At 45.8% G+C, this 21,119-nt stretch overlaps 1 protein-coding gene across 13 annotated transcripts in view; it reads right to left on the bottom strand.

The window, feature by feature from the left end:
* cacna1g (calcium channel, voltage-dependent, T type, alpha 1G subunit) overlaps positions 1 to 21,119 on the bottom strand; it is a 152,602-nt gene that overhangs the window by 59,662 nt on the left and 71,821 nt on the right. For all 13 annotated transcript variants that reach the window (XR_004776808.1, XM_027019414.2, XM_027019419.2 and 10 more), the window contains exons 5-10: positions 15,505 to 15,602; positions 11,169 to 11,328; positions 9,570 to 9,861; positions 8,471 to 8,563; positions 7,000 to 7,834; positions 6,423 to 6,805 (exon numbers count right to left, since the gene is read on the bottom strand). Coding sequence is in view for 12 of the 13 variants with exons in the window: in XM_027019414.2 (XP_026875215.2) it covers positions 6,423 to 6,805; positions 7,000 to 7,834; positions 8,471 to 8,563; positions 9,570 to 9,861; positions 11,169 to 11,328; positions 15,505 to 15,602 (1,861 nt within the window). In the remaining variant the exon portion in view is untranslated. The remainder of the gene's footprint in view (positions 1 to 6,422; positions 6,806 to 6,999; positions 7,835 to 8,470; positions 8,564 to 9,569; positions 9,862 to 11,168; positions 11,329 to 15,504; positions 15,603 to 21,119) is intronic.

Here is a 21,119-nt window from a genome sequence, read left to right as displayed (position 1 = left end):
CTCTGTCCAGGCTATTACCCTAATGTAACAGTGAATCCGGGTCAGCCTTGATTACTTGTCTAAAATACATACACTAACAGCCAGTGAACGTGTGCCAAGCTCTGACCATGTGCCCATGAGAGAGACTGTTCGTTTCCAGAATGCTGAAATCATATTTGATCGTACTTCAATGGCCTGAGTGATCGCGTTTGATCATTTTTCCATGTCCCATGTTCCATTTTATCGTTTTTTCAAGTAAAGTTTCACATTTGATCATTAAAAATGGGCAAGAAGGCACAAGTGGCCCCATACAGCTTCAAGGCTTGCGGACGTTAAGATGTGGACCGTGATAAATGAATATTGCACATAGTGATTGTAGGATTAATAACAGCAGTGAATCAGCTTAAACACATCGCCACAGCATTTACCCAGCCTCCCTCGGTGTTTACTCTTCAGCAAAGCATAGCAGAAAAATAACTCCGATGACTATGTGCTGCAAAAAGCAAGCAGCACACAACTCTCGTCCTTCCTGATCAATGGCGGAGAAAATGCACTAGTATCACTGCTGGTGGTGATGGTGTGGTAGGCAGAGCGAGTTTTTTTACAAGGCGAGTGGGCATATGGGCATGTTCCAACATTGCTTTCTATTTTTACGGTTGTTATAATGAGACCCAACACAGACATTCCTCAAACATGATGGTCTGATGCCCTAATGAACAGACTCTTAAACACCTGAAAACAAAACAACATTCCCAGGCAGGCAATGATTTACTTATTAACATTAGCTGTGATTTTAGAAGCAAACTAATAATTCCTAGATGTAACTTTAATATAATTGTGCTATAATGTAGCATTTAAATGACAAAAAAAACCAATAGTTTCCCCTGATGACTGTTTCTGCAATGTACCGAGAGACAAATATAATTACATATTGTGCATGAAATGAAAAATAAAATCCTGGGGGTCAATTGAGTTTGTCTTAATCTAATTAAGGCCTAGGTGCATTATGATGAACTGTGGAGCTAAATGTGTAGTTGGGAGAAACTGATCAGTGATTCGTTTTTTTTAAAAGCTGCTTTGGCTGTGTACTCCAATACAAAACACTGATGCTGAGCTTACAGTGCAGAACACTGGCTTTAATTGGCTTTAATATGAAGGTATTTAAATGATGGCTGTCCCAGAACTCATGGACTGCATCACGTTTTTGGCTCCTGTGGCTTTTCACAGGATTGGGGGAGGTGGCGGCACCTCAGGTCCGAGCAGCACAGGGTTGCGCTCTGTGTACGCAGCAGGAGAGTGTGTGCTGGGTCCCAACACGGACGCAGCTCCTCCATTCAAATCAAGACCACTTGTGAGAAGAAAACAGCACATAAAACACTCAAACCTGCAGGGAAGCCTTTTCCAGGAACAGAAAAGCCAAGGGCAATAACTGCAGCGAATTATGCAGGGATAGTTTTGTTCTTCTTCATAAGATTATTTCTGTTCCTATTTCTATTTCCATTTATATTTCAGATTCCTTTCTTTTACTCCAGGATAAGACCAATTAAAATGTACAGTGCTTTTCAAAGAGGGCACATTTGCTCAGCACAGACAGACTAACCAATCGACCGACAGACAGACAGATAAACAGACAGACAGAAGTTGTAGTTTTTACAGGCTTTAATATAACACTACTCCATCTCAACTGAGCCTTTATCTGTTCTGTCGTGATGTGGATTTTTTTTAGTTAAGTCCAGGGCGGATGGGACCCAGCAGCCAATTCCAAGGGTTTCCAGATATGTGGAGAGCTCTCATGCCTGAAGACCTTAGCCTCTCTCTATCATACAGCCAAATTCTGTGGAGACCCCTAACTATGCAGCCCCATCTACTACAAAGTGAGGACTGTCTAACGAGAGTGCTTCGCTGTCCTCTTTCAGTGTTCTCCTGAATCTGAAACTTCACACTCAATGGTCACATTATTACGCCAACATGTATAGCACTGAGCTACATAACTGGGATATGACAGTGTGTTGTACAGCAGTGGCTCACTCAGGTTTGACTGATGTTCAGTGAACCTGACAGCAAAGTGCCCACGTGGGAGAACGCAGTGGGAAAATAAGCAAGAAGAAAGCATGAACACAGACATCCCCCGGTACATGATGAGGTGCTAGTTACTCGCTGCCAAGCACACAGAGACGATGACGAGTCTTTGTCATTACAGGAAAAAAAAACTGATTTAACCACATTAAAGATGTTCATTTGGACCTTGAAGTTGGACAGATAAGTAAAATCTTTCTACATATAAATTCAGCGGAAATGATTACAGCTCAAATGATCACACTGTGTTCGTGCTCATAACCGCCCCTGGCCAAAAGAGGAAGTGAAGTGAAGAGTCAGCACATACAGGAGGGAGCTCGAGCTGGGACCAATCCTGACAGCTGAAGCCCTAGAATGGCCTCTGCTCGCAGGGCTGCAGGCAAGCAGCTTATGCCACGCGCTTATGGACCTTTCTTTTTTTTTTTTATCACACTCTCAGCACCTGATCCAAGGATTAGAGGCCAAGAGCCTTCGGATCCAGCAATAGTCTGCCTCGCCACACTCCGCCCTGGGCAGTGTCAGGCTCTAGCTGCCAGCAGGAAGGTGCTTGATGCAAACCAGATGATACCGTCACCCAGAGCCGCCGTAGCAACAATAACCCCGGCGGCAGCGGGGGCGGAGCGAACGAGCCGGCTCCTGTCCAGCAGGGCAGCGAGGAGGACCGGAGAAGAACGCAGGCGTACAGTGCGGCCTGAGCGCTGGCCCGGTACAGGCAGAGCAATCATGTCAAAACAACGATGTCAAAAGAATGTTCAATCAAAAACAGTAGCAAGGAGCCTGAGATCAGGTGCCACAGTTTTGGCAGTGGGACAGAAATTCCATCAGGAGACTATAAAAGGGAAAGGTGTTAAACCTGAAGGCAGGGACAACCGACAGGGATCAGGTCTGTTCAGAGCAGCCACACCCTTCCCGGCTAGCAGCACGGCGGTGGTGTTGTATCAGGAACTGCTGTTGGCCAGAACAAGTACACACATATCCTCCTATGCAAAGCACTGTTCTAGGAATGAAAATAACCTGCCAGTAGCCTGCTATTACATGGGGATTTGAAGAAGATTTTGTTTGTTTTTAATACGCTATGCTTTGAAAGATGATTTAACTATTTGAGAACCTGTAATCAAATTAATTATGCCAATGAATATAAAATTGTTCAGAATAAATGTGATTAGAAAATCTATGCTTATAAATAGACATTATGTAAAGGCTTCGTTGTCACCCCCCACGGCCACCACCCAACCCACCACCCAGCTGTGAAAACTATGGAAGCCTGCAGAGGGACAATCTGAACACAGTTACAGGGGTTGAACAGTCCATGTCTGTCCATGTCGCTACCTGACCAGTGTCATACCTGGAGTGTTTTTCAGGAGGTTCTCTACTATGTTGTGCTGTGTCCATATCTCATTCAAGTCAATCAAAACAAATGTGTTATTATCATTTACATCAATAGTAGGAGGAGGAGTAGTAGTTTTATTTGTAGTATTATTAGAATTAGTCATCTAGTCTTTAATAAACACCATAACACTGATTTGTGTTTGGGAAAAAGCGTAGCAGTTCATTACCATATAGGCTTCTGTTTAGCAAGCCTGAGTGGATATAGTTTTAAAAGTGCATCTAGAAGCATCTTACTGCGCCTCTGGAAAACACGATACATGCCTCAGGAAGCTGGGTTGACCTAATGCATTACGCACTGTATAAACCAGTGAGGATATTCCGCTGGGCTGGTAGTGAGCAGTGTAATCTCCCACTATTCTCCAGACACATGAAAAGCACCACCACATTCAATAAAAACAGTTCTGATACAACACAGTTGCTACAGAGCCACATCTGAAGGACTTTTTGAAATATTATTTGCAATCACATGGACTTGTGCCCAGATAACATCAACTCCAGAGACATAGCAAGTCACAATCCCACAACATCTTATCTACTACTTTTTACCACAAAGTAATCAAATAAGAGGAAAAATAGCCAAGGGGATTAACTGTAGTTTAGAGAAGGGTTCAGGATCTATGCAGCCTGTAGCCAGGTATTAAAAAAACCAAATACACACACAGAACCAGAACTCAGAATTATCTGCTCAAGTTTCAAACAGTTGCAATGTGGTTGGGTTTGAGAGCTTTCACCTGCAGGAAAGAGTGATCTTTCACATGATCTCATACTGTCCAAGAAACACAGTTTGGGAGTAAAAGAGCATTGGTCATCTTGTGCAGCTTAAATAACCCTGACGGTTTCTCTCTGTTCCCCACCAGTCTATCTCATATCGTCCTCCCTCGGCCTCCTCTGCACTGAAGCTTAATGGGACTTCTAATGTGTGAACATTTTTTAAATGGACAACACCACACACCATGACAACATGAATTCCAATCACTTAGCCAACAGCATTAGCATAAATGGACCAAAAATTAAGGTTGAGGGAAAGTGTTTCCCTGTTCTATGCTGGGCTCAGAGAAGCGATGCAGCATGTCAAAGGTTGGGCGGGAAAGCTCGGACAGGAAGGTCACACCGAACATTAATTGCTTTACGCAGGTTGAAAAAATGCTCCACAGGAGAGTACGGGCCACATTCCAAACCTTGGCAATGAGCAGAGCAAAAAAGCAAAAGAAGTGAATTATGAAAAAAGAGTGGGGCAAACAGTGATGAGAGGGCACTGGGCAGTAAAAGAGAAAAAGCAATAAAACCTCCAGGACAGTAAAAGAGAATAGATGCAATTAGGTAGGTTGGCGTCACGTTTTATTTGCTCAGCGACTGGGTCAAAGAACCCAAGTAACCTTGTAAATCCAAATTCCTCCCCTAGCCCCGTCTCCCGTCCTCCAGATGGTCCGCTTGATAAAGGCGGCTCGCACTGCCAGAATTCCCAAGGAGTCTGCAGGGAGAAACAGGAGAGGAGAGATGGCGGAGGCGAGTCCCGCACAGGAGGGGAATGCGCCACCTCCCCTCGGGCTACCACCAGCGCCACAGGAGTTCAGCGGAGCCTATGAAGCGTATGAGCTCACAATGCCTTTCTTTCAGGTCCAGCGCCCTCACTCAGCAATGAAGCACTCACACACGCACGTCAGTCCACTTATGAAACCCCGGCAACTATCATGCAACGTTCAAAAGTTCACGGGCCTGATGAGGTGACTCCTGGGATTACACAAGCTGCGCTTGTTAAATATGATTCATATATCTACTCGAGACGGGAGAATGATTAATGCTCCCTCGCCCAAGAACGAACAATCGTCAGACCCGAGAGAAAAACGTGGCGCTCATAACAGCAGAGGAGCTGTGGAACACATCATTCATCAGGAGGGCAATATTCGGCGAAGGGGCAGATTGTTTTCCTCTCCACTTGGCTCCCATGACCGGGCAGGAGCTTCAAGTGGGAGCGGGCGTGCACGGCAGACAGGCACGGCTCACGGTGCGTGCCCCTTGAAGGATCTGGAAGACTGCAAGGCACGCGAGCGGACTGTGTAAACACGGTGCGATGGCTTTCAGATGTGTATCGGCCACCCCTCTCATCAAATCAGCCTTCACATTCAGGCTCCTCGGCCAGCGTGGCTCAAACGAACTCCCCCTCCAGTAAACAACATGACCATGAGATGCGTGAAAAGCCTGGAATTCCGCAACCCTCTGGAAAAGTTGCACAGAGGGCAGGGAGAAAGAAAACCGCTGATGGCGTGAGGATAGGACTACACACAAAGCTGGATTCCTGTTAACAATTAGCTATCAAACTTCATATAGGCCGGATGATATTTTTGATATTTTTAGTAGCTTTAAATAGACTGCCGAGCAACACAAAACAGGCTTGTTTTGAAATGTTGAAGTCTTCTGCCGCTGTGACCTGGGTAGAATTATTGAGAGCATGGCTTCACTCTAGTCTGGCAGAATGAGTTACTGGGCTGCTGCCACAGACAAGTGGAGAGTGAATCACATTCCTGGGAGGAACTTTGAGACGCGAGCTATTGTGTTGTCTGAACTTTTTAATATAGGCCGTACATTACAGCCACCTGGACTGTTATTCCACATTGAAAGGACTGACACGTCCACCATCATCCCTCTTTCCCCATGTAAGGGAGGACCATTCGTCTCATGGCAATGTGTCAGGCTACGGGCCATTAAGCAGGTGAGAGATGTACAAGCTCCTGCTATCTGTCTTACACAGACCCTGTAAGCAGGATGCCACAGAACAAGAAACATGCTCAACCCACTTTCACACTCATCCCGCCGCGTTATCTCCTCACACGGCAGAATGGGGAGTGATCTGACAAAGTAGTATGAAGTTATATTTGACCCAGCTTAACCGGTATGAGGTCAGAGTCACGCATCTTCAGCAGACGTGTCACAGCACCTGGCACGCACAGAGTCGCAGGGAAGTACTGACGAACGCTCACCTGCTCGTGGTGCTCGATGCCCATGCTGAGTGTGTTGATGAGGATGGCGATCATGATACCCCGGCCGAAGTACTTGCTGTCCACGATCTTGCGGAAGGTGTCACAGACCAGCCTCCAGAAATGCACGACCTTTGCCGCACGAGCCCCGAGCTTAAACTTGCTCTTCCGCTCGGGGTCTCTGCTGTCCCTGTAGTGGGCATCCTGAGTGAACTCATACACACCCTCGCTATCTGAGTCTGCAGTCTCGTTCGTCTCGATGCCTTCTGAGTCATTTCCTGCTGACTTCGTGCAATATGGGCAGGTTTCGGGGTCAAATGTCAAAGTAGGGTCCAAGTTTGCACCACTGCAGTTGGTGTTGGAAAGCTTCCTGCAGGGCATCTTCCCTGAAAATTAGAAATAATTTGTGCTTGAAGACACCGAAACAAAGTTATAAACAAATACGACGACAACACTATTTTGCTTTCAAGAAGCTTGTGGTACAGTCTCTATAATAAAGAAAGGAACACATGTACATAGACACACTCAAACAGGTCCCACTGTAAAACCACCTTTCACTATCACTGGGCTGCTCATGTACCTGCAGGACCTAGTGTCTCCAGCAGGCTCTGGGAGGTGGTGATGGGGTTGGGGGGAATGTTGAGGCTGGTGAGCATACTGGCCACGCTGCTTGCTGTTCCTGGCTCCAGGGCCCTCTGCCTGAGGCGCTCCAGGGGCAGGCAGGGCTGCAGGGTTGGGTAGTTCTTATGCACCGGTGCCGCAAAAGGAACCGAGTTCCTCTTGTAGGCCTGCAGCACAGAGGGGCCCGGCGTGGGCACGCAACGCAGTGGCTCAAAGTAGCAGGTAGCAGGGCACACGCTGTGGACCGACTCAGCACCCCTGGGGCCCAGAACCCCAGAGAGGGAGGAGACAGAAGGCTGCAGAGGGCTAATCGCAGGCAGCGTGAGGCGTCCGGAGCCCGCACCCGCGAGGTTAACGCTGGCGCTCCACGTGCTTGCCTCTGTCTCTCGGACGGCAGGCTCGGTGCGGACGCTCCCATTGCCGAGGTGGTAATGGTGGTGTTGGTGGTGGTGATGTGCGACGTGGTGCACAGAGCCCTGGCGCAGCTTCTGCCGCCGCCTCTTGGCATTCGTGGTCTCCGTGTCGGGAGAAGCGCAAACACGGAGGCCCGCCCTGCGAGCGACCGCACGCATTAGGTGACCCAGCTGCCGGGCGCCCTTGCGCACAATGTAGACCAGGTATTTGAGGAGCTCGTCGTAGCAACTGCCTGGCTCAGAGAAGCTGGCCAGCGTGCTGGCATTGGACATGAAGCGCACTCTCTGCTCCTTCATCAACTGACTCTCACGTTGCTTCGTCTCCGAGAACTGCGTGGCTATGACAACCAGACACAGGTTGATCATGAAGAAGGAGCCCACCTGGAGAGATAGAAAGACAGTGAAAGAGAAAAAGAGAGCATGTGAAAGAGAGGAAGAGAGAGGATATTTGGTTTCAAGGAAAATAGATTATATGTATAGTATCAGCACAAGAATTGCTTAGCTCAGTTCTTCAAAGGTCTGCAGCAACACAACATGATGCAGTTACTACTCTTTATGAAGCAATCAAAAGCTCATAATATTGAAGCTTTGCAACAGTATTGTCACTACTTCTTCTTGACTGTGTCTCATAGCAGCCCCAGAAGAGATCAACAATAGTACAGTACATTCAGACAGAGAATGAGACTGAGTGCTCAGTATTTCACCCATTACTTCATAGTTAACCTTCACAGAAAAGTAAACTCTTTTACTGCCCTTAACACATACTTTAGCAACTTTAGCATCTTTCTTCCGAAATAACTGTTTATTTCAACATTACTGTACTACATGTTAAGGCCTTTTTAAATAAAAAATCATCTTCGGTATTAAAGATTTTCTCTGTTAGAGCTTGAACTACAGCACACATAAAACACAGCATCATATCACAAGACCAGGAGCTGTATGCTGGGTACCAGAGGCCTGGCCCTTCCTTTATATGTCATCTGGATGTGAGTCATGGTAGAGCTGAGGGCCACATACTATGATCAGGAGGATGAAGTAGATGAAGTTATAGAAGGAGTGTGCATCCATCACAAAGTACATGATGTCCACCCAGCCCTCCAGAGTGATGACCTGCAGGGGAAGACAAGATGGAGGAGAGGAAGGGAGAGAAAACAGAGCAAGCTCACCTTTCGAGCAAGGCTACAGACAATTCCTTGTTAACTTACTGTACAGCAGAAGAGAGGCACTCTGCACAAACGCCCAGGGCATAGTGCCGTGAAACCCGGCCCGGTGCAGCGGTGTTTGCTGTGGTTCCTGAATCGGAGCGCATATCATTAAGCAGTGGGGGGAACCCCCCAAGCATGGCCTTGAAGCACCGCCAGCTGAAGGAAATGGCTGCGTTCTCCTCCCTTTGTTCTGTCTGTCACTTCTGTGACAGTCCTGTGAGAAACACTTCTGCAGTTCCAGGCCACTACTGAGCTCAGTAGCAGGACGAGGAGCTGTCAAGCGGCTAATTCATTTGGGAGAGAGTGTATTAGGCATCTAGGACCCAGGCTGTGCAGCTGGCAAAAGGAAGACTGAGCCCTCAGTCCCTCCTAGTCTTTAGTACATGGCAGGTTTCTAAATATTTAATAATTTCCATTTTGATTTGTGTCCAAAATGTGACAAGTATTCCCTTGGAGACTCACGTGTCCCATTGTGCAACTACAATATGACATTGAAATTAAGAGCTGCATGTGGTATTATGCATAAAAATTAAAAACTTTATCACTGCTTTGAGATAAAAAATTTAACTGGGATTTTTGAATACTGACATCACCCCCATGCCATCCACTGATAGAGCTAATGCATAAAGAATATATAAAACAAATCCTAAGTAACAGTGCTTAGGGTTCAACATTTGAATGTAGAATGAAGTTTCAAAGCGAAAGAGTGCTGAAAAAGTGGTTGTCAGTGGCTGAAATGACGTGGCTGTAAAAGGTGTTGAGAGCTACAACTGCACTGTAGTGCCACCCTGTGTCAGTGAGGACAGTCGTACTGTTATGCGTCTGCTCACTTTGAGCACCTGTGGCAGTGTTTCCTCAAGTAAAATCACACAAGGCAATAACATTATCTGAGGCCCATGGAGGAGGCTCACCTGAAAAATGGCAATCCAGGCATAGCCTATATTGTCGAAGTTGATGGCGCCCTTGAAAGGGTTGACGTCCCCGGCAGAACAATTGGTGTAGTACTGGTTCCAGTTGACACAGGTGGTGTTGTCAGTGGTGTTGTAGGCGCCCATGCCCAGCTGACACTGCAGGCCCTCTTCATGCAGCGTGGGGATGGAGGTACACTGGCGCATGCCGGTGTCCCGTGGCTGCGAGCAGATGAACGGGTTCTCGTCATCGTTCTCCGTGTGGTAGTAGCTGTGCAGGTCCAGGCTCTGGGGACTGACGCACAGAGATGTGAGCAACCGATTTTCAAATATGTAATAATTTATATCATAACACAGCACTGAAGTCTTACAACCAGGATAACGGACGATGATGTGGATAGCTAGCAGCCATCAGAAAGGTCAGAGCGATGTTTTCAGACCAGTCTTTAACTGCTGACTTGAAAATGGGGTTTTTGTGATGGAGTAGGTGTTATAGAGCAATAATGGATTGGTAGTCTCACATCGCTAACATAAACAGATATGAATCATAAGATAAAGTAAAAGGGACTTGGGGAGATAAAGACTACCACCAATCTAATTGTAAGTAGTGAGCAGTCTAGAAAATGGCAGATTTGCGCTGCTGCATGGCCAGGGCAGCCTCCACAGGTTGCATCACACCTCACCTCTTTACCTCAGCCTCAGTGTCTCTTGTGTTGGCCAAACACCCATTTAGGCACCAGTCAGCCTGTTGAGAGATCAGCACTAACTACCTCCAGAGGACACAGGGCTGGAAAGGACCTAGCTCTAATGGGGCTTTGCGCTGACAGAGGGTAATTGGGCTGTCTGTCAACAGAAATTCACCTCAGAGCGAAAGTGACGAGGCCAATTAGCTGCACAAGTAGCTTCAATTATCTGATGGGACAAATAGGGGCCTTTTTTGGCTCCTGGCCCAAGAACTTTTTTTTTTAACAATAATTTAACATTTTAGAATAAGACTAATGCGACACAAGCGTCCCTGTGCTGCAGTGGATTCATTCAAGCTGAGCCATGATTTCGATTTTCTGCTCAATAATTCTGTGTGGTCCTTTGTACTGTGGTCTAGTCATAAGGATTACAATGCTAGAAAGTAGTAAATTCTTCATTCAGGTGTTTAAAAAAAACCTGTTTGGATAAGTAACAACAGGCAAAATTTTTCATTGCTTCAATTGTATTATTAATAACATGTCATCTGAACTTGTTGCAATTGCATTTGCATTGTTTTGCAGTCACTCATTCGCACTGCCTCACTGGGTACTGGGGCCACCACCTTTTCACCAACCATAACTGCACACATCTATTCCATTAGACTGACCAGTAATGTGTCTTCAACCTCTACTTTGTATTTGACCTTCCCTGTTCATTTTTGTTTGGCCTAAAATTACCAATAGGAGGGAGAAGTGAGGAGTGACAAACAAACTGACCAATTTTACTGAATGCTTGTTCAACCCCCCACAGTTTGGGAGAACATTCCTAAAAGTACAGATAAATGGAAGTCAAAACCGGACACCAGGGCATTCTGCCTAAAAGCAGACCGGTCAGGTGGCGACCATACTATACACTTACAGGGAGAAGTTCTCAGGCAGGAAGCAACGGTTACGCAGAAGCCCCGCCCACAGCTGCACCCCAACGATGCCGAAGATGAAGAAGACGAAGAAGCAGAGCAGCAGCACGTTGCCCAGCATAGGGAGCGTGTCCAGCAGGAGAGTCACCAATATTCTCATACCTGAGAGACAAAGGCGAGTCAGGACAGCAAGGAACACGAACAATAAAACAGCAGAGGAAGGTACAGCTCGTAGGCCCTTGAGAACATCCTCCGCAGCAGCTCAGGAACTCTGCCCACAATTCTCGCCGTTCTCACACATCCTGCCTTGTGTGTGTGTGTGTGTGTTTGCAAGGGCTTACTGTGGATCACAAGCACAACATGTTTATGCAGGGCCATAAAACTCTCAGCAAAGGAACGATATCTATTGTAGTGGCTTCATGCATCCTTGTGTGTGCAGCATGGCTGTCCTGATCCACCTTGCATGAGGCCAGGTGAGCAGAGCATAAATGAGAACATTAATTTCCTGTCAAGGGCTGTACGAGGAACAGCCGGAGGAGGGTAATCCCGTTGGCAGCCTCTACTCGGCATGGGCAACAACTGCAGCCAGCTACAGTTTGCAAATTTGGAAGGAGAGCAAGTGACAATATGCAGCAGGGCATTATCAGCAGCCAGAATAAACAAACGACAATGATGGATCTGTCTCGCAAGACGAAAGGCCTATCGTCTCATTGCTTGGGGTTATGGGACTCATTACTGTAGCGTTGGGATGTTTCTCTGACTCGTCTGTCCAGGGACAGGTCTAGACCTGCAAACCTACTGCTTGCCTGTGAAGCATCCTGATAATACTGAAAAAAATTGTAATAAAGAACTTCTCGAGGGTAGTTAAGAATGCAGTCAGGCTTTTGGGGGCATAATCAGTAAATGCCACACTACAATTGTAAAGACTTAGGAGACTCTCTTCCCAGCACAATTTCAATGCTGTCTCACTGAGCCTGGCATCCAGGGCTGTGGCACACATCCCCCTCCATCACCCTCCATGAGCAAGTGAGCAGCCGCACTGTTGACTAACAGACGTTATTTCATGTACATTTTTAGAGGAGACCTTGAGTCTTATTAATCTTGTACAGTTTAGAATATTTCACAACAAAGAAACACTAGAGGATTGCTGCAGCATTCAACAGGTGTCTAAACTATGAGAAAACAACTTCTTTATTAAAAAGAAAAAAACAAATTTTATGAGAAGTGGAGCCTTTCATAGCTTATCTATGCCCTTAAAAAGCCATTCCCCAGGGTTCAACTCCATGAAGAAGACTTGGTCTGGCCCTAAAGCTCTGATGGAAAGAGACCTCTGGGATTATGTGCCCTTTTGAGTCACATATGTGAAAAAAAGCCTAACATTAAAAACTCCAGGGAATGAGGAACCCTTGCCCATATTTTGGGATCTAAAGGCAGGCCATTAAAATCACTAACTACATTCATCTCAGCGATGTTTATATTTGACAGGACACCCAAGTACAAGTATGAAAGTGCTTAGCCTTGCTAACCAAAATTCATTATGCTTTGGCAAAGGGCATAGTACACCCCTGGAACTCGAATTTCTCTCTTAGCAAAATTAATTAAGAAATAGAATGGATGTGTTTATGACTCACACCCTGCACACCAGCAATAATCACTTATTTATTGATTCATATCACTTTTCTCAACTTCCATCAATCAGCCTTTCTTTGGGTGAGTGATCCTTGTTAGTAGCAACATTAATTCCTCAATACACCACTTCTCATATGCATTTTCACGTGACCTTTTCACGGTCTGTACTACAGCCTCAAACATACACACACACACACACACACACATGCACTCACTCACTGTTTTCATACGTACGGTCTCATCCTCAGGCTGCCGACCCATTAGGTACCTGATGCACTTATTCCCCATTTCTGTGTTCTAACTGCAATATTTCTGGAGCACATTCACTCATCCAGTCTGTGACTCAGTTACCGGCATCGTTACGTCATGCTAAAACGCCCAAATGCCACCCAACTGTCAGTGGCTTTTAATTGGTATTTTTTAATCTAATTTTGCAACACCCCCTTCCAACACAAACTTTTCCTCCTTCGTAATAAGCATGAGTGTACAAAGGAATTTGCATCCGTGTCACTTCCCATATTCCCCAGTGCTTCAGCTCACTTTCTTTCTCTTTGCAATCCTGATCTCCATAAAGCTGCAGACTAGACAATTCATATCTCACCACCATTTGTCAGACACTCTTTTCTCCCTCTCCGTGGGACTTGCTCTCTGCCTCGTAACCAAAGAACAACAGGGCCAGCGAAGAGGGCAACCACGCTTCACGTTCCACGCTTCCTCAAGCTGCCCTCCAAATGTGCACACATATCTAAATCCATTTTGGGTGCTGTTGTAGGTATGTTCAGGTCAGTTCCCATTTTGAATATCTCAGGAAAGACCCACGTGTTTGCAGATATGACAAACGTTTTAGGGGCATCTTTCGAATATCCAGAAAACAAACGAGTGCTCAGCACATTATGTGCGGGATTTTGATTTGTGAGAGACGTGATTCTCATATCCATATGTGTTCAACCCTCAAGCAACAGGACACAGGAAGAACAGGACAGGAAGTACATAAAACCAGACAAAAAAAGGCTAATGAACGACAGGAAGCGACAGAGGACAAGAAGGTGAAGTGAAACACCCAGGGAGAGTGTAAACGGGGTGAACGAGAACTGATCAAGGGGACATCTTAGCGATGAGGAGTGAGAAGAGAGGAGTGTGGGCGTGTGAGTGTGCAGGGAGGGTGCCAAATAAATCAGCCACTCAGTGTGCTATGTTCCTGTCAAATAAATTAAAAAAAAAAAAAACTTCTTTGGGTTTTGAGCTACACAGACAGGTGATGGATGGCAAGCGTTTGCCATCTATTACACTGCCACATGTTTTGATTAAGGCTGTTAGAATAAGTAGAAAATGATGGACGGGATCCAACATCACCACCCCTCAAATAACAAAACATCCAGACAACTCCCATTTTTTAAAAAACAGTAGCCAACATGTGAGGTAGCGATCGGATTTTCTTCAAATAAAATCCACCATTAGGTGGCTAAACAGCACAAGTGACTGTTGAATAATAAATAAACTGCCTGCTTCCATCTGGCCTGGCCTGTTCTTTTGATTGACGGAGGTGTTCATTATGTGGTAATGCTGAGAGAAGCAGGCTGCTGATGTCTACTGCAGTGGCCAGCCATCGCACCCCTGGAAGCCACCTCGGGATCCTTGAGCCTACAGTGACAGTAATGCTTCTTTTTTTTTGTTCAAACAGGATGCTACTGTCTCCGGCTGCACTGACAGATGTTAGGACAGGCACTTCATTTATGAGAAATTGGACCTATGCGCGGACGGAGAGCAGGCGAGAGTTCCCTGCAGGACCTACTGAGATACAGCGGCACATGACAGGATGAGAGTGGAGCGGCAGATGAATATGAGCGCGTGCCATTTTCCCTCTTCCGGAACCCAGCTGGACTGGATGCAGCATTTTAAATAAACTTTACCATTCTATAATCAGAAACGTTAGACTCTCGCGTCAAGGGCCCTCTGGGGGAATTTCCGATATGAGGCTCCTTGTGAAATTAAAGCCACGGGAAAAGTGGGCATCTCTTTGGCATGGAGGACAAATAAAGCAGCCGGTAAACAAGGAGCAGGCACAGGAAGTAGCTTGCCCCTTGCCTCACACGTTTCTGTGTGTATGAGAGAGATACTTTTCTTCACTCTTCCTTCCCCCTGGATCTGTGCATGTGTGAACGCGTGTGTGTGTGTGTGTGTGTGTGTGTGTGTGTGTGTATGTGCATAGATCACTGTAAAAGGCACTGGAGAGGAAAATAATCTATAAATGTCTGGTGCCTAAACCATGGATGGCTTCCGTGCAGCAGCACCGAGCGGAAGGCGCCGAGACTCTGGCTGGTGGAGACGTGAGACTTGCTGAGTGGCTGGACATGCCTTCAGCTGCCTGGCGTGAATGGAACTGCTACTGTACTGCCACCAAGCAACCACATTTCATCACTAAATGTCAAGTGATGAAATGTGTGTGTGTGTGTTTGTGTGTTTGTGTGTGTGTGTGTGTGTGTGTGTGTGTGTGTGTGTACATCACATTTATGCTGCAGGACAAGTTTCAATTTATGTCAGCTAAACACAGCTGCTTTACTTAGGAGTGTCAATGAGTTGTAAAATTAAGAATCAGCTTTCTGTAGAGAATAATGATGTACACTCCTGTTGAAAATACAGATTCATTAGTGTACAGCAAATGGGTAGCTACATTTCAAACAGTGAATTGCAAGTGGCGTCAGTACTCACTGGGCACTCGGTTGATAGCTCGGAGCGGTCTCAGCACTCTGACAGTACGGACAGCAGAGAAGCTGACATTCTGCAGGTTGAGAGAGTATTCCAGCATCCTGTAAACATGCACATGAATAATTGAGTATCTGTCACAAAGTGCTCATCACACAAAGCCCTACAGCAAAACCATATTAGTGGATCTTTGTGTCAAACCCCACATTGTCATGACCCCTTTACTGAAAAGGCTGGAGAACCAGAAGAAATAATGGCGTAAGCTTCTGGCATGACTCCAGTGGATGTAATTCAACATTATGACATATACAATGTACCAAATACACGGGGGAGGAAATTAGCCATCAAGGAGAATGTCAAACTGTAATATTACATCATCAACAAATGACTAATTCCAGTTAATACTAGTTTCTTTTACAGCTAGTATTTTTACCTTTATTTATAGAGAGCCCTGATTCGAGAGTTTACGTTATCAGACGAGACCCAACTGTGCTAAAGCCACTCTACCCAGACTTGCTCATGGAACTGTGTTCACTTTGATGCTTTTCGATTGGACCAAAGCAGGGTATCCAATCGAGGTCAATGAACTGAGATTTCCTAAAATACACACATACCAGCATACACACGCATACACACATAAGCTCACCCACACATGCACAGCTGTAGCACACATGTGAACTTTGGAGGAAGGCACAGGAAAGAATTCCCTGTTTTCCTAGCCGGCATACCCAGTTCATCTTCCTCTTTGTGTCCGTGTGCTAGAAACTATGTGGTCAGCGTTTACACTTATGGTGACAAAATTATCTGGCAACATAAAGCTATATTTTGCGAAGTAATGCTGCATTTTTATACATATTCTTTTTAAAAAGATATAACTACATAAGTACAGCTAGGCTACATGGAGAAGGTGCTATGCACGCATAGGACCCATGTGGTGCAACACAAACGTTTTCTTCATATGACCAAGATCACACTTGGACTCGGTGATGATGGCGATGTGCAAACAGTGCGAGGCCCATTAAGCAAGTAAGGCTCAGAAGAAATGTGCTCTGCTTTTGTTGCTCCTGAAATCTGCGGCACAGCTTTGAGAGCACTGATTGGCCAGAATGGAAACCAGCTGGTGGCTGGACTAGAACAATAATAACCCTGGTGACTAAGGCTAAAAACGGAGTGATGGGAAAAGGACAAAACATGAAAATATCAGAAGAGGCGGAAAACAAAGTAAGTTTTGCTGGGAAACAGCAAATGCCAGAAAGGCTGGAGAGGAAGAAGCGTGATAGAGGGAGGAGTGAGTGAGAGAGGGAGAAAGCTGGTGGAGGTATGCAGGGATAGAGAGAAGATGAGGACAGGCTCTGTTTGGGCTTGGGACTTGCGTGAGGACACTCCAAGAAAGCTTCTGCAGCCCAGTCAGGAGAACAGGAGGCAGCCCGGAGTGGGACTAAACAATGTGAAAGTGTGCCTTGCACGAGCACTCACATCATCAACAAACTGATGCATCTGACCCCTTACACATATACACCATAGGAGCGCAAATAAACACTAAACTCATGAATGATGAGACAGGCGCACGGCCAGACCTGTGTATTCCCTCACGTCCCCCAACACACACGCAGAAACACACACGCGCACACACACACACACACACACACACACACACACACACACACACACACACACACACACACACACACACACACACACAGGTAAACATAAATGGCTAGTGAAGTGTCTACCCCAGGCTGAAGGCCAGCGAGGGCCTAACCTGCCTGTCTCTTATCTGTTTGTATATGGCATAGCTCAAGTGAAGGATGGCTCACTTTGCCAGAATCACTCTGTTTCCTGACAACAATGGCCACACTGTCAACAATGGCTGCGCTTAGCACACACAGTGCCAGCAGGCAGGGCACTATAATAGGAAAAGTATGAGGCAGATGAGGGAGTGGGGATCCAAAACAAGTCTGACCTTCAGGAACCACAAGGAATCCACCCCGTTCAGTCCTCATGTAGAGGGCCAGGCTGTGTTCTGCCATGGCCTGTTTGAACGCAGCAGAGGGAGAGCAGGCACACCAATACTGCTGCTTTGGGCTACAAACCACTCCATACTGCATGCAGCAGTAAACATGGCTGTTTAGCTGACATGAGGAGGCAGAATAAATTTGACTCTCTTTCTCTTACTCTCTCATTCTATATCTCTCTATATCTCTGACCCTGTCCCTTTTTGCCTTCAAAGCAACACTCTGGCTTGAGTTCAATCAGGACTTTTTGGCTTGCGCCACCTGGCAAGTTAATTAAGCGAGCTTCAGAAGAGGTTCACTTCGCCATGTCCACACTCGGATGGATGGGGAGATGAAATACTCTCCCTCCATCTTTATATTGCCTCTTCCACCTCTTCCACAGGTCACGCTCATCTCTTATCCTCCCCATCTACACCTTTCTGGAATATATCACATACAGCTTTATATAATAAAATGGCTGACACTTGATGGATGAACAATATTTCCTGCAGAAATGCAAAGCGTAAACCACAGGCAAACAATGCCTTAGCTCACACCTTATTTCACTAAACGTATTAACATATGGCATTTAAACCACGTTCCACTCACACTCTGTGCTTTTCCGGGCCCTCTCTAATACCTCTCCGACGGCAGCCAAGGGCTTCTGCTTTCTCCTTAACGGAACAGCACAGACTGATTAAAGTCGAACCCAGACGAGCTGCCTCAAGCCAAGCACTCGGCAGCTGTAAAGCGCCACGTCTCTACTCCTCCACCACCTCAGCTTGATTTCCAACCTGCCTGAGCATCTAAGGCCGTGCTGAGGTATTTAGGAAGGTCCCAGCAGGGTAGAGGATAGAGAGTGCGTCGAAGGACGAGGAGATGCAAAGTGACAACCCACTGCACACTGTCTTACAGCTCTGTACCGCTCTGAGGTTTGCCTTTCTTGTCTTCCCCGTGTTCCTTTCGGTATCCATTCGTCTCTATTTGCCGCTTGGTAAGTCTATTCTGAGGAAACACACGTCCTGAGTAATAATAACGCTTACGGAGACTAATGCCAGGATCCGAGGGGAGCGGCGAGGGTAGACACCATCTTTGCTGTGTGCCCTGGTCAAACATTACTTGACCAGAGGGGAAGAAAAAAATAAACAAGAAAGACCTTTTGCAGTTTTTTTTTTTCTTGGGAAAATATTTGATGGCCTTTGTTCATGACGACTTTGCCCATGTCTCATTCCCCTAAAGGGACCATTTTTTCTGCACATAACAGATCTGGAAAAAGTCCAGGGATATCAGTGAATTGGAGAGAGAAGAGGACATTTGTATGTGATCTTTGATTCGGTCTTCTGTCTTTTTTAGTTCGGTTCTACAGTGATTACGTTAAAAGTCGTGAGAGATTTAAGATACAGTAGGATTATTGGCAGCATGTCAGCATTTAACTGCTGGATGCTGCTGACCTGATCTGTTCATTATGTGGGAGAGTGATCAAAATTATACACCACTGCCTTTCTCTAATATCATTAAAAATCATGTTTTTAACAGCATCTCAGAATTAACATAATGAAAACATCATGACCAATAAAAACAAAAAAATAAAATAAACAACAGCTCTTTCTTGAGGTAAGCTTGTAATAAGCTTGTGTTTCCACTAACACAACAACAGCAGTCCGATCAATGTGGGAGAAGTGCTTAGCCATCTGGTCAGTACCTGTGAACGGCTGTGTTAGTCTAGACACCACCAACTACAAATATGGGATGAAGGAACTCTCAGATGAAAGTGATGGACTGAGCGTAGTGCCATCAGTTCCTCTGCCCAAATAGCATTCCTGAAGTTTCTATTGCCTTACCAAGAGCTCCCCAGTCTGGCCTGGAAAAGAAAGGCTATTAGGATTGTTTATGTGGCGTCCAGTACTGGTTATTCTAGATGACTCTCACTGGCTTTTGCCAGGTTCCTTCCCTTCCAACCGCAGGGAGGCTTTTGGCTTTGGGAAAAAAGCCTCATATAGCACATTTCAGCTTTTGCAGCCGACCCGTCCACAATGTAGGAAGAGGATCCCCCAAAAAAGACAGAAAAATAGTGAAATGATTCGCAAATGAGCACTATTTAAACTCAAACTATTTCTATGAATTTGATACCAATCAATGACACACAGATAAGTCTTGAGGCAAGAACACAAAACTACCATATAGCTGCTTCAGAGGATCAGCTGCTGAGCAGGCCAGTAGACACTACTCCATCTTCAGTAATGGAAACTACAGAGAAAAATACAAATTCTACAAAAAAAAACAAACTACCAATTGCTTTCCTTAAAGATGTGAAGCAGTCCAGCTAACAGCATTCTGGGGGCAATCACATAGCAGTCATTGGTAATTTCTCACTTTCTTGACATGAATGGCAGCCATTAAGCTAACGAGATGTTCTGTGTTCATTGTTATTGCTATGACCGGGAGAAGATGGCTGCCCTTCACCTGTCAGCTGACTGGATGTGACAGCAGCAGTTTCTGCGAAGGACATTAACCAAATTATGAATCTTTTCCAAGAAGGAGACACTACTAATACTGTGTCATAAAATAAATAAATAAAAGGAGTGAGACGGGGTGACTGTGATGTTGAAGAACAGGGCAAACTCCTAAATCCCGTGTTGGTGCAAAGCAGAGCCTTGTGAAGACTAATTCAGGGTTTGGTTGGCTTGGTTGCCTCCGGCTCGTAATGAGTGGTGAGTGTGTTTGAGAGGAGGGAGTTGGGATGAGGGTCTGTCTCACTGTGAGAGCCCATGCTTAGAGACAGCCTGTCAGAGTGTTCACTCCCTTCTGTCAGTCTGCTAATGTGAGACAGGGACAAACAGGCCAAGAGCACATCATAGTGAGAGAGAGAGAGAGAGAGAGAGAGAGAGAGAGAGAGAGAGAGAGAGAGAGAGAGAGAGAGAGAGATATGGACATAAACAGAAAGAGAGTTTAAATAAGGGAATTGGGTTTGGGCTTGAGCCTCAAGCTGTCTACCTCAGTATATCATGTTCAAGATAAAGGTTGCATTTAGAAATGTGGTGAAGTGTAGCAATTGTGACAGTATGTATGCAAAATGTATGCCAAAAAAAAATTAGATACTTGTCTATTTTCTGTCTAGGTACAATGAGCGTGCTTCAAGGACACCTGATTTGCAGTACAAAATAATTGCAGCCGAAAGAGTCTTTGAAATATTAACATATTGTTTCTGATGTCAAACTTAATTTACCTAGTTTACTATGTGAGTTTATTTTCTGTCCTCAAACAATCTCACCTCCCCCAAGGTGAAAACAACATCTGCAAAACATAATTATGAACGCATCTCACGCCACTGTGTACTAAAAGGCATCTCCTGGCAGGATGAGCAAGGGTACATATCAGTGGCCAGGTCTGCTTTATACTTTCTTTGACTTTGAGCAAACCTTTCGAAACTCATGAGGAACAACCACGGCTCTCCGAGCTCAGCCAAATCAACCCAAGCCCCTAAGAGCGAACAGTGGCACCACGCCGCAGCGAAAGGGCTGTCAGGCTGGGACAGAGACCTGAAACCAATCTGCCTCGGTGGCCCGGCAGCCACGGCTGTCTGAGTCTGATACCTGTGCTGGTTAGTGGTGGATCCTCGTGTGACGC

This window comes from Electrophorus electricus, chromosome 14, assembly GCF_013358815.1.
Source record: "Electrophorus electricus isolate fEleEle1 chromosome 14, fEleEle1.pri, whole genome shotgun sequence".
NCBI classification, from domain to species: Eukaryota; Metazoa; Chordata; class Actinopteri; order Gymnotiformes; family Gymnotidae; genus Electrophorus; species Electrophorus electricus.
This window is presented reverse-complemented; position numbering and strand designations above follow the sequence as displayed.